At 31.2% G+C, this 12,496-nt stretch overlaps 2 protein-coding genes across 4 annotated transcripts; one reads left to right on the top strand and one right to left on the bottom strand.

The window, feature by feature from the left end:
* Nucleotides 1-405: 405 nt before the first annotated feature.
* LOC112772489 (filament-like plant protein 3) lies at nucleotides 406-4,337 on the top strand. Of its 3 annotated transcripts, XM_072224580.1 has the most exons (6): nucleotides 412-547; nucleotides 682-1,043; nucleotides 1,188-1,293; nucleotides 1,505-1,682; nucleotides 1,784-3,330; nucleotides 3,781-4,337. In XM_072224580.1, the coding sequence occupies exons 3-6, from the start codon at nucleotides 1,195-1,197 to the stop codon at nucleotides 4,132-4,134; spliced, it is 2,178 nt and encodes a 725-aa protein (XP_072080681.1). In that variant the 5' UTR covers nucleotides 412-547; nucleotides 682-1,043; nucleotides 1,188-1,194; the 3' UTR covers nucleotides 4,135-4,337. The 3 variants fall into 3 exon arrangements, with proteins under 3 accessions (XP_025673235.1, XP_072080681.1, XP_072080680.1); XM_072224579.1 differs by having other exon boundaries at nucleotides 682-1,293; XM_025817450.3 differs by having other exon boundaries at nucleotides 406-1,293.
* Nucleotides 4,338-5,639: 1,302 nt separating this feature from the next.
* On the bottom strand, nucleotides 5,640-10,582 carry LOC112772488 (fatty acid amide hydrolase). The gene is made up of 20 exons (XM_025817449.3): nucleotides 10,118-10,582; nucleotides 9,705-9,814; nucleotides 9,560-9,620; nucleotides 9,296-9,474; nucleotides 9,089-9,218; nucleotides 8,920-8,997; nucleotides 8,699-8,846; nucleotides 8,500-8,612; nucleotides 8,034-8,109; nucleotides 7,882-7,953; nucleotides 7,730-7,781; nucleotides 7,544-7,615; nucleotides 7,347-7,427; nucleotides 7,148-7,248; nucleotides 6,975-7,067; nucleotides 6,642-6,710; nucleotides 6,489-6,553; nucleotides 6,337-6,398; nucleotides 6,098-6,193; nucleotides 5,640-6,004 (listed from the first exon to the last, which is right to left on the bottom strand). The coding sequence occupies exons 1-20, from the start codon at nucleotides 10,215-10,217 to the stop codon at nucleotides 5,951-5,953; spliced, it is 1,812 nt and encodes a 603-aa protein (XP_025673234.1). The 5' UTR covers nucleotides 10,218-10,582; the 3' UTR covers nucleotides 5,640-5,950.
* Between the last annotated feature and the right edge of the window lie 1,914 nt (nucleotides 10,583-12,496).

Raw genomic sequence — 12,496 nt, 5'->3', positions numbered from 1 at the left:
TCATTCAAATTATATAAAGACAAATTGATCCCTTAAAAAATTTTAAATATTTTATATTTTAAAAATAAGAGATATTTTTATATTTTTAATTAATCTAAAAATTTATTTATTTTTCCGATAAAAAGTAAGACTTATTTTTTGTTTACTCGAAACAAGGAATTTTTTTTTTTTATATTGTATTATTAGGTGTGAAATTCTTTATGATGAACTAAACTATGTGTTAAACACGACTATGGCCATCTATAAACGTTTTGTGTTTTACAATTAAAATAATATTTTTTAACAAAATGTCAGTGACGCTTTGTTCTTTCATAATTAAAATTTTTGTTATTACAAAATGACCGTCACAATCGTATAAAATACTAAAATGATCAAATATTTTTATATTTCATATTAAAATTATTCATGTATAAAAATTTTAGTCCGAAACAAGAGTGTTGAGTGAACTTTCTTCCTTTCATTTTGTTTTCTGTGGAGACCACCAGTTTCTGAGAATCATCATCCACTTTTTGCTGTGTGTCACTCACAACAAACCTTGATCTTCATGGTCCTACTACTCTTAATTCTCTCTCCACAATCACACACAATGATCAACCTTAACCTTCTTACTTTCTAGATAGATAACACTGCTTCTCTCTCAAACTCTCACCCATGATGTTTAATTTCCTCTTACTGTTTCAGATCTCTCACACAGTTAGATTCTCAATTTTGCATAGATAAGCCCTTCTCTCTCTTTCTCTCTCTTCCATGGCGTGAATTTGGGGTGTGTTTGGTAGTGTAAATAGCAAGATTTGTTTGTTAGTTATAGAGTCTTTTGAGGGTTAAGGAATAGTCTCTTTCTATTTCACAAGTACTTTTCAAAAGGGTCTTGCAAAGTTTCCATCTTTTTTTTTTTTAATTCCTTCTGAATTGACCATTGATCCATATAGAGATAAACTCCTTTTAAAAATGGAGGTAGATGGGAATTTGAACTGGAACGTGTATTCTAAGCAAAGACTCATAACAAACTTGTATCTTCTTTTCAAGTTACTTCTCCTTAAACAGTTAGTTCCCACTTTCATCTTTGCTTACATAATTTGCCAAACCAATCAACTCTTCAATTGATTCTTCCCCCTGCATAATAAGAATTTTGAACTTTTGTGACATTCATGGTGTTGTGATACAATTAAGGGCCTTGGTTTGCACAGATTGTAGATGGACCGAAGGAGTTGGCTATGGCGAAAGAAAAGTCCCGGCGAAACAGAGAGCTCTGGATCACAATCGCCTCATTCGGAACGATTCTCTGATGATCAGGTACTACCTTTTCAGTTGTGTGCTATCATTGTGTGATTATATAGTTGGTGTAGTTAGTTTTGTAGCATTTTCAGGCTTTAACACTCAATAGTATAGAACAATATTCTTATTGCAAAAGGGTAGTTGAATTAAGAATGCTACAAGATCATAATGGAGTAGTAGTAATAGAAGTAGTTCTTCTTTTGTAACCTTGTTCTCTTCTGACTTAAAGGTATATGGCACACAAATGAATCAATCAGCAGAAGTCATGTCTAAGGTTGAGCCAAATGAAGAAGAAATATCTGATGTGAAGATACTAACAGAAAGATTATCTTCTGCTCTCTTAGAGATTAGTACAAAAGAAGAATTGGTACAGCAACATGCCAAAGTTGCTGAAGAAGCTGTCTCAGGTATTTGTTTGTTCTCATTGTCTATCAAGAAATTATAATTCTCCCAATTTTGGAAAATCTAAAATGATTGTTAAGATGTGCTGCTTTCTGATTTTCTTTAGGGTGGGAGAAAGCAGAAAATGAATTGTCAAGTTTGAAGAAACAACTTGATGATGCAAAGCAGAATAACTCGGTTCTTGAAGACCGAGTTAGTCACCTTGATGGAGCACTCAAGGAGTGTATGAGGCAGCTTAGACAAGCTAGAGAAGATCAAGAGAAGAAGAAGATCCATGAAGTTGCTCCGAACGGAGGGGAATCCGAGAAGTCTGAGATTGAGACTCAACTTCAGCAGAGGCTTGAGGATGTGGAGGAAGAAAATTCAACTCTTAAAGCCGAGCTTCATTCTCGACTCGAAGAACTAGAACTCAGAATAACTGAGAGGGATTTGAGTACACAAGCTGCTGAAGCAGCAAGCAAACAACACTTGGAGAGTATAAAGAAGGTAGCTAAGCTTGAAGCTGAGTGCCGAAGACTTAAGGCCATAGCTCGAAAAACCTTATCTGCCAATGATCAAAGGTCTATGACTGCTTCTTCAATCTATGTAGAGTCTTTAACAGATAGCACTTCAGATAGTGGAGAGAGACTAATGGCAGTTGAAACCGATATGCGCAAATTAGGCGCTTGGGAAACAAACGAACATGAGCCGAGCCATTCTGATTCGTGGGCTATAATTGCAGAAGTTGAGCAGTTAAAAAACTCTGCTGGAAAGAATCTTATGGTACCTTCAACTGAGATCAATTTGATGGATGATTTCCTTGAAATGGAAAGGCTAGCTGCAATGCCAGATACAGAAAGTGGAAGTGGTTTTATTGTTGTAGGACATTCGTCGAACCGGCCTAATGTTGAGCATGGTTCAATGAAATCTGGAGTGGAAGCATTGGTTCAAAAGAATGCTGAATTGGAAAAGAAGCTAGAGATGGTAGAATCACATAAGCTTGAGTTAGAGACAAGTTTAATTGAGTGCCAGAAGCAGCTCGTGGTGTCAGAGAATCGAATAAAGGAAGCAGAGTTGAAGGTAGAAGAGCTTCAAACTCAGTTAGACCTTGTGAAAAAATCACATGAAGAAGCATGTGAAGAACTAAAAGCAAGCCAAGAGAAGAATGAGATGGCTGAGTCAAAACTGAAAGTTGCTGAAACTGAGGTGCAAGAATTGATTTCAAAAATAAATTCATTGGATGAAGAGATTGAAAAGGAGAGAGCTTTATCTGCTGAGAATTTGGCCAAGTATGAAAAGTTGGTGGAAGAGATTGAAAAAGAGAGAGCTTTGTCTGCTGAGAATTTGTCCAAGTATGAGAAACTGGAGGAAGAGATTGAAAAAGAAAGAGCTTTGTCTGCTGAGAATTTGGCCAAGTATGAGAAATTGGAGGAAGAGATTGAAAAAGAAAGAGCTTTGTCTGCTGAGAATTTGTCCAAGTATGAGAAATTAGAGGAAGAGATTGAAAAGGAGAGAGCAATGTCTGAAAAAGAGAGAGCTTTGTCTATGGAGAATTTGGCTAAGTGTGAGAAGTTGGAGAAAGAGATATTGATTATGAAGTATGAAGATGGACTCAATCGAGACGCCGAGATACCGCACGGCGAAGGTGTTAGCAGTGAGATACAGTTAAGACAGGTAAGTTTCTAGTTTATACAATATTGGAACTCAATAATTTAAGCCTTTTTTTATGCAGAACATATTGTTTTCTATGATGAATACTGTTGGTTGAAAGCTAAATTTTTAGACTAGATAGAAGTTTGTGAGACTTCAAAATTAAAGATACTTGTTGGAATTGGATTTAGGTGTGCAGATATATTTTTGAGATGAGAATTATTAATTAAGATAGTTATGTTAGTGAAAAGAAGGAACTTGGCTTGTCGCATAAGAAGATTCAAGTTTGGAGTAGTGTAGCATTTTCCCTCCTTATATACCGAGCTGACACACACTCTTTTATCATTAGATAGGCCTTGCACCCTGTCTAATGGTAGAGACGTGTGTGTCGGCTCGATCTAGAATGAAAAATAAGCATACAAAAACATTTCTCTTTATATTTGGAATCTTTTTTTTTTATTTATTTTGTTGCAGGAGAAGGAGCTTGCATTGGCAGCTAGTAGATTTTCTGAGTGCAGGAAAACAATTGAATCACTTGGACAACAATTAAAGTCCCTTGCAACATTAGAAGATTTTCTTGTTGATTCAGATAAGCCTATGGACTTGGCTTGTGAAGCTGTTACACCAAATAATGGTGTTGAGAAGTTGAAATTACATAATAATAATAATAAAAACAACAAAATCAGTGATTTGAGTTTGGCCAAAAGAGATTCTGAACTATCAGTTTCAGTAATTAGTAGTCAATCTGTTAATAATGTGAAAAATCTCAGTAGTTTTGGTAGGTTCCACCCAAGAAGTAAGAGTGTCAGCAAAAGAGGAACTCATTAACTAAGAATGGTGGAGAAAAAAGAAAAACATAAGGTTGAGTTGTAATTTGTAAATGATGTTTAATAATTATTCAATATGTATAAACAATATATGTATACACAATATATATACATCAAAGTTATATATTTTTACATATAGAGAAAAAAGCATTTCTTGTATAGAAGTGTAATTATTCAAATTATATATATACATGAATTCCATTATTTGAGCTTCCTTTTTTTCTTTGTACACATTTGAGCTTCCTTTTATTACTTCATCATTTCAACAATTAATAAGATAACTATTAGACAATGTGTTTGTTTGGGTGCCATTAAGTTGACAGAAAATATCTTTTTTCAGTGAAAAAAATATTTCTTTTAATATGTTTGACAAATTTCTAGTATTTAAAGTAAAAAAAAAAAAAACTAAAAAAATCAAGAAAATATATTTTTTGAGAAGCTACCATTTACATATTTTTAAAAAAAAATCTTAAAAAAGAAATATCTTTTTCACATAATAAATAAACAAAAAATATTTTTATATTATTGTATCTAAATATAATTAATAAATAAAAAAATTTTTGCATGATATTCAAATATAAAATTATTTTTACTTTTAAAAAAATTTTATAAAAAATATATTTTTTTTTAAAAAAAAAAAAGTTTCATCCAAACAGTCTCATATTAGCCTAGGGAATTTATTTCGAACATAAAAGGGTTAGAGGTAGATCATTTGTTATTATGGCGTATTCTGATTTCGTCACTACAAACCTTGAAATAAAAAATTTGGTCTTTTGCAAGTGCTTTATGTCATGGTAATTACAGTGGTTTGATAAATGAAACAATTTGATTTGATGGCCCAACATTCAAAGTTATTGTCATATCATAGTATCATACGCACTAAGGTTTAAACTCCCCCTTCCCAACCAAAAAAATATTGTGGTTTAAAATAAAAAGAAAATTAAGTAATAATCATCTTTCTTTTGTAATTGCCTCTTAAAATAACACTTATATGATTGATTAATAAATTTATGTAAAATTAAGATAGAAAAAAATGTATGACCAAAAATATATATATATATATATATATATATATATATATATATATATATATATATATATGAAATGACATCATAAAATAAAAACGAAAATTATCCAATACAGAATCGAAATTATAATATAGAATAAATGACCATTTGTACTCATGAAAGATGAAAACGCTGACATATATGTACCCACACTAAATCGAAATTAAACTTGTACCTACGGAAGATGTCCTCCGGTGACAAAAGTACCCTATCTTTGGAGGGTTGGAGTGCCACGTAGGGTACTTTTGTCACACGGAAGGCATCTTGCGTAGGTACAAGTTTAGTTTCGATCTAGTATGTGTACATATGTCAATATTTTCATCTTTTATAGATACAAATGGTCATTTATTCTTATAATATAATACATGGTTATAATTAAAATTTTACAAATGCGGTAGACAAATATAACTTAGCATGGCAAAGCTATTATTATGCTTAATTCAATCTTAATAAACCTCCTTATGTATTTATTATTATTATTTTTATTTTTAGGCCACATATTATGTGAAGAGAAAGAAAGGTACATATAAATACCCTGAAGAAGAAGAAGAAAAAGGCTTAGAAACTTTTAGTTTCTCTTCACATGGAATAGATGATTGATTCCCTTTTACATAAATAACATGGACAACAATAGAAACAATATGAAACAAAGGGAAAAAGAATCTCCATAGGACATACAAGAAGACAACAAGGCTCTCCTTTTTCTTGGAAAAACAGTTGTTTCTTCTGATATTCCTTCCCTTTTATTAATTATCTTCTAAGCAAATCATAGTATTGCCCTGGCTTTTTGTACAAGGAGATGGCCTGATATCATCACAACAATCATACCAAATCTACTAAATTAGATTATATTTCATATACTACAATATAGAAGCAGATAACTAAAAGAAAGTTTACCTGCATAGCAAATGCCAAGTGAATCAATGTTGCTTCAGAGTAAGGCCTTCCAATAAACTGAAGACCAATAGGTAACCCCAATTTATCATATCCAACCTATGAAATGTGTTTCACAAATGTACATAACATAGCATACAGTTAGGCCAATATCACCTAAAGTATTGAAATTTAAGTTGTTACACATTCAAGAAGAAGTACCCTATGCTATGTGACTTAGTAAAGGAGAATTATAATCATACCGGAACAGTGACTGCTGGAAATCCAAGAAAGTTTCCAGCTATGGAATAACGAACAAGTGCAGCTGATGATATTTGAGTGCTTAATAGTTAGTACAATTTATATGTAACATGCAGGGCTTAAATGTCATTTAACAAATGAATTTCATATGTACCTCCATTGATGTAATCAAGTTCACCAGTCTTGAGGGCATCATCTTGAATTGAATATGCAGTCACACTGTTACAAACACACACAAATGTGTTACTTAGTTATGATTTATGAACAAACTGCTATGCATTGTGAAGTTTGAGAAAGATATTCAGACCCTGTTGTTGGTGACACAATCACATCAGCCTCAGCAAATATTTTCATGTGAAGTTGCAACTGCCGGTTCCTGTTCATGTTGGCCAAAATGTTTTAGTCTCATTTTGAATCTGTCGCTTTTAAATCGCGACAGCATGATTGTGGATTTTCTTATGTTTATACTTGGAAATTAATCTGATCCATAAAATGAGTTTTTCAAGGACTAGATTACTGTCCTGCTAAATCTTTGAAAGAGTTTGAACATTAAGTCTTTCACTTAATTATAAGTTCACTTCCATTACCTAAATTTCTGAGCTTGATCACTTAGTTATAAGAGAATCTAGCCATGTCTTACCTGATCCTTTGAGCATTAAGATACTCCAAGCTGCTGAAGGAGCTATAAATGCTTAGTGCTACCCTTGCATCCCCTCCAAATTCTGCAATATTCCTTTTAGGTAGTAATTTGGTGGTGTCAGCAATCATATTCACTCAATATAAGGAAGGCAAATAGTTTATAAGATGGCATACTTTTCTCTCAAGGAACCAAGTGAAGCCGAGCATTCGGATCCAATCGTCGTGTAATGTGCGAGGCGCATCACTTCTATCTCTGGTATGGTGACATCTAGAGTCTTGTATGTTTGAAAATGAAAATTTTAGCTGTCTATGCTGTTTTTCAACAGGTTCTTTCAAAATCACCCAAACATTCAAAAGCTTTGTTTTGAAGTACCTTCCAATTATAATGATTCTGGAGTTTGAGCAAAGCTTGGGAGCAACATAATTTGACTTCATCACTGCAATCATCAAACCACTAATTGATGGAATTAGTGGTCATAATGAACATAAATAATGTTAGAACAAACTATTTTTTTTCTAAAGATAGGAATGAATAATGCATATATTTTCAGCCAAAAAAAAAGTTCCAACCTTTCCATATTTTGCCAACTTTATGCCTGATAAAGACTTTGTCATGCTCAGCAGTGGGAGGTTTATCTTGGACTGAAGTATTACACAATGGTTTAAAAAATTCAGAGAGATTAAAGAAGAGGATCAATTTAGAAAAGGTCAATCAATTATCAAAATCATTAGAGATTAGGAAAGACAAGTTCTTACTGGTGTACCGGACGGCTTATCGGATGGAATTTCACCACTGATAACTGCATAACTACAAACAGTAGAGCACAAGAATCATTAAAACCAATGATAAAACATGGAAAATAAAATTTTTCAAACAAATTTAAATAATCACAGAAACCATTACTAACACAATCATTGCATCCTCAACTGTGCTTGCTAGTATCCCAACCATGCCAACTGTCCAGTTTAGAGGTAGAACTCTGAATGTAGCAGTAAGATTAGTCCTCTAAACCAATACAATCCTTTCAGTAACATATGATAACACAAGATGAATACACACCCGGCATGAGGTATGCGAGCAAAAGTCGGTTTCAAACCAACAACACCACAAAGAGCTGCTGGCATCCTTACAGATCCTGAACAAGTGTGAAGTAAACTATCATAGTAATTCACCAATTTTGCTTTAACATGTACTATAACAAACTATCCATTCACAAAGAGATAAGAGTTACTTAATAAATTCTTATGTATCACTTTGGAGTGAAGCAGATACTAGGTAGGATAACCATGACTAAGCCTTATCCCACTAAATGGAATCAGTAACACAAAGCAAAGATGGCCCAATGCCCTATCAAAGCTCATATCCATGCTACTAGTCAATAATGAATCCTAGTTTCTTTGGTCTTCCATGCTATATTTACATTATAAATCTCCATAGTTTCATTCAATTTTTAATTAAGTTCTTATAATTTGGAAATTTGCAATCAAGTTCCTATATTATACAAAAAAAATCTTCAATCAAGTACCTCCACCATCAACCCCAAGGGCAACAGGGCACAATCCTGCAGAAACCACAGCAGCAGAACCACTTGAAGAACCTCCTGCAATCTTATTCTTATCATAAGGGTTCCTAGCAGGCCTACATAGAACCAAATACACAAAACATGTTCCTGTCACCAACCAATTCAGTTTAAAAATTTTAACAAACACATGGTGTGCACTTACCCATAATGTGGATTAATCCCACTAGTTCCAGATCCAAGTTCATGCATATTAGTCTTCCCAACAATGATTGCGCCGCATAGTCTCAGACGCTTAACGCAGCAAGCATCGTCTTCACATGGCCTTTCTTTGTGCAGCCACTTTGTTCCCCCTTATAAAACCACCATCTTTTAGATGCTTAAGTAACAAAACCTTAGAGAAAATATCATAACACTTTGCATTACCTGTTGTTGGATATGGCAAACAATCTATTTCATCTTTTATAGCAACAGGTACTCCATCTAACACAGATATAGCTTCCCCTGAAAAGTATATAGTATGCATCAAAATCATTAATAATTACACAAATTATATACTAATTAGTACTATTACCAAGTTGAAATTCTAAAATACCTGCTTTATGCCTAAGAGTTGATTCATTTGCTTGTCTCAATATATCATCAGTGTTGTAGTCAATAAAGAATCCCATTTGGAGTGGAGGTTTCACAGATTCATTAACGGCAGCTATAAATTTTTCAGCAACCTATTCATTTAAAGAGATCAAAATGGCAGTGACAGATAAAAGAAAACGAATCGAGTATAGAGCGAAAGACGAAATACCATTGATGGTGTTGTGTTTCCTGAGCTATAGGCTTTGTAATAATCCATTATTGTCCATCTACTGAATGAATTTTCTTGTTCTTCAGAAGAAGATTTAGGCAAACAATCAATTGCAAGTTGAACTTTCTCTGGTGGAGATGAACTTGAATCTATGCATTTCACTTCTTTCTCTTTCCTATCTGTAAGATCATAATTGAAATCAGAAAAATCCTTTCAACAACTTCAAGAAATGAAACTAAATTTAGTACAAATAAAGTAACAAACCTTCAAAATCATGTAAAGGAACAAAGAGAGGTGACTCTTGTAAATCCACATTTGTAATAAGCTGAACAAATTAAGGAAAAGATTAAGAACAAAAGCATGCTATTATTGTAATAAATGATGATGGAGGAAAGAGGAAAGAACATACATCATGAATGAGATTGTTTCCTTTCAATATGTACAATAGCAAGGTCCCAAGTATGGGACATTCCAAGATAGCAATGAAAATCTTGATCAAAATCCCAGTCATTCGTGGCGCTGCGAATCGAAAACAAGATCAAGGCTTACTTACAACCCAAGATTCTGACTTTTTCATCCATCATTGCGAAAATTCGATCCGAAAACATACCGAATTTTCAAAGTGACAGATAATCAGAAACAGAAGAAGTGAAAAATAGCAAAAAATTTAAATCACTTTCTTTCTATCTGTCACTGTCACTCAATTTTACATTAACAGATAAAAAGGAACAGAGTTTAAGTAACAGTTAAGAAACAGAACCAAATTGGTAAGAACAACTAACAAGAATTCAATGAAAATTTTCAAGAGCAATGAATGAAAACCTTTGACATTGGCTTGGAGATAGTGTTCAGTGCTATAAGGACCCAAGTCCACATCTTTCACTGCCTTGTAAACAGTTCCTTTAGCTTTGAACAACCCCATTATTGTTAGTTACAAGAACAAGAATGAAGGAGGAGTGAACACTGAACAATGAACAATGAACAATGAACAATGAACAATGAAAAATTGTTATAAGAAGAGTAATAGGCGGAGATTGCAAGAGGAAGAAAGAAGAAGAAGAAGAATGAAATGGTTGGAATGTGATTCTTAGTTTCTTATTCTTAACAATATATTGGAATTTTTTCCTAACTGTCATGGTTTGATTAAATAAAAGGGTCCAAAGAAAGATAACTACTAAGTGATGGTGTTCTTGAAAAGGGTGTAGAATTTAGAATTTTACATTGCAAGTGAAAAAACAAAAAATCAAAGGGTGGTTATGACATGTAAGTAGTGACTTGTTTAATTTTAACTTATTGTAATGATTTGTGTCTCTTTAATGAATCAAAAGGTTTGGTTTGGGTGTGTTTGGTTTGGAGAGAAAAATGCTTATTTTTTCAAAAAGTAATATCTATTTTAGGATATCTTTCAATTTGTAATAATCATTTCAAAATTTACTAAAAAAGGAATTTTGTCAAAACAATTTAAGTATGTAACCCATTTTTCTTCTTCTAGAATTATGTAATTTTTAAAAAAAATTAATATGTGTTAATTAATATACTTAAAATTAAAAATGAATATATAAGATTGACTTATTTTAAGATAAGTATTTTATATTTTTATCAATTATGTTATGTATACACAAAAAATTAGTTATCATGCTATGCATATAGAAATATATATTTGACATCTTATAAAAAAATATTATATTATTATAAAAATTGATTATTCACATATTGCATTTTGATTGTAAGTGTATATTAAAAAATATTTTAAAAAATAATAGTACAAATTTTGTATGTTTTTATAAGTATATTATATTATATGCTTAAAATTTGGTGTTTAATTTACTAAATAAATTTAAAAGTTAATATTTAATTTAAATAATATGAAAATAAATAATTTAAAATATTAAAAATTTATCTTAAAGAAAATTTAAATAAATTTGACACCAAAATAATTCATCACCAGAAAATTGACCTTTTTAAAATTATAAAATTTATATGAAGAGTAATATTATATCTTTGGACAAATTTTCCCACATAAAAAATAAAGTTAAAGATAGATAATAAACCGGATCAAGATCTTAAATCTTAACATTTAAGTATTGTTTACTTACTATATAGAATAACCATGAAACCTAGCACAAGTAATAATTTTGAATTGTTTAGGCAGGTGACCCTACTAAGTAGAATTGAAGAATGATTTCTTTTCCAAAATGATAGTGTTTTCATAATTCACATATAGGAGCTGTTTTTTTTTTTTTTATTTGATGAATTTATGTAAGGCCAACATTTACTATAGCTCCAACCAAATGACCAATCATTATTGAAGGTGAGAATGGAATCAGAGGCTGCCTTTCAAATTCCAATACCAAAAATTAAAAAAATTAAAAAGTTCATATCATGAGTTTTTCTTTCATTTAAATTAATGATATTATATTTTTTTTTTTTATCAATAATTTGACTAATTCAATCTTACATGGATCATCACTAAGAAGGTAAAAAGTAAAAACATTTCAACAAGACCTTTTTTTAGGAAAAAAAAAAAAAGAAAAAGAAAATTTAGTACCCTTAACAAAATCCCCAAAAAAAAAATAAAATAAAAAAAACACTAATAGTACAAATCTTTTCTTTACCAACTTTTAGGTAAATTTTTTGGATATCTAGGACTAGAAGACAGAATCTGTTATATCATCGTTTTTCTAAATTGCTGCATTCTCATTGGTAAAGTTTTGATTGCATTTGCAGAATTATTTCAGAAAGGTTGAAAGTGCTGCCAATTTATGAGTAGTGCATGCTCTTCTTCTGGTTCTTTTTGTTCATAACTCTCTTTATTTTATTCTTGTTTTTGGGAAAATTTATTGGGTATTTTTAAAATATATTTAATGTATATTTTAGTAAATTTTTTAATTAATCATTATTTATTTTATTTATTTCTTACCTTTTATATTTTATTTTATCTTATAATATCTGTCAATTTTCATTTTTTATGGTATTATTGTTAAATTAGTAATTATTCCGAATATATAAAAGTGTTTCAAATTATCCAACTGTCACTATATTGATTAAAGATTTTTATTATTGATTTTTTATATTACTCTTAATTTTAAATTTTTAATAATTATTTATTCGATCAAAGTGACAAATAACAGAAAGAAACAAAATAATAAAATTTAATTTACAACTACTAAAAGTAGATATATGTAATTATATATAAAATTT

The sequence above is a fragment of the Arachis hypogaea genome, chromosome 18 (genome assembly GCF_003086295.3).
Source record: "Arachis hypogaea cultivar Tifrunner chromosome 18, arahy.Tifrunner.gnm2.J5K5, whole genome shotgun sequence".
Lineage (NCBI taxonomy): Eukaryota > Viridiplantae > Streptophyta > Magnoliopsida > Fabales > Fabaceae > Arachis > Arachis hypogaea.
Note: the sequence above shows the minus strand (reverse complement) of the source record. Positions and strands in the feature narration are given on the sequence as shown.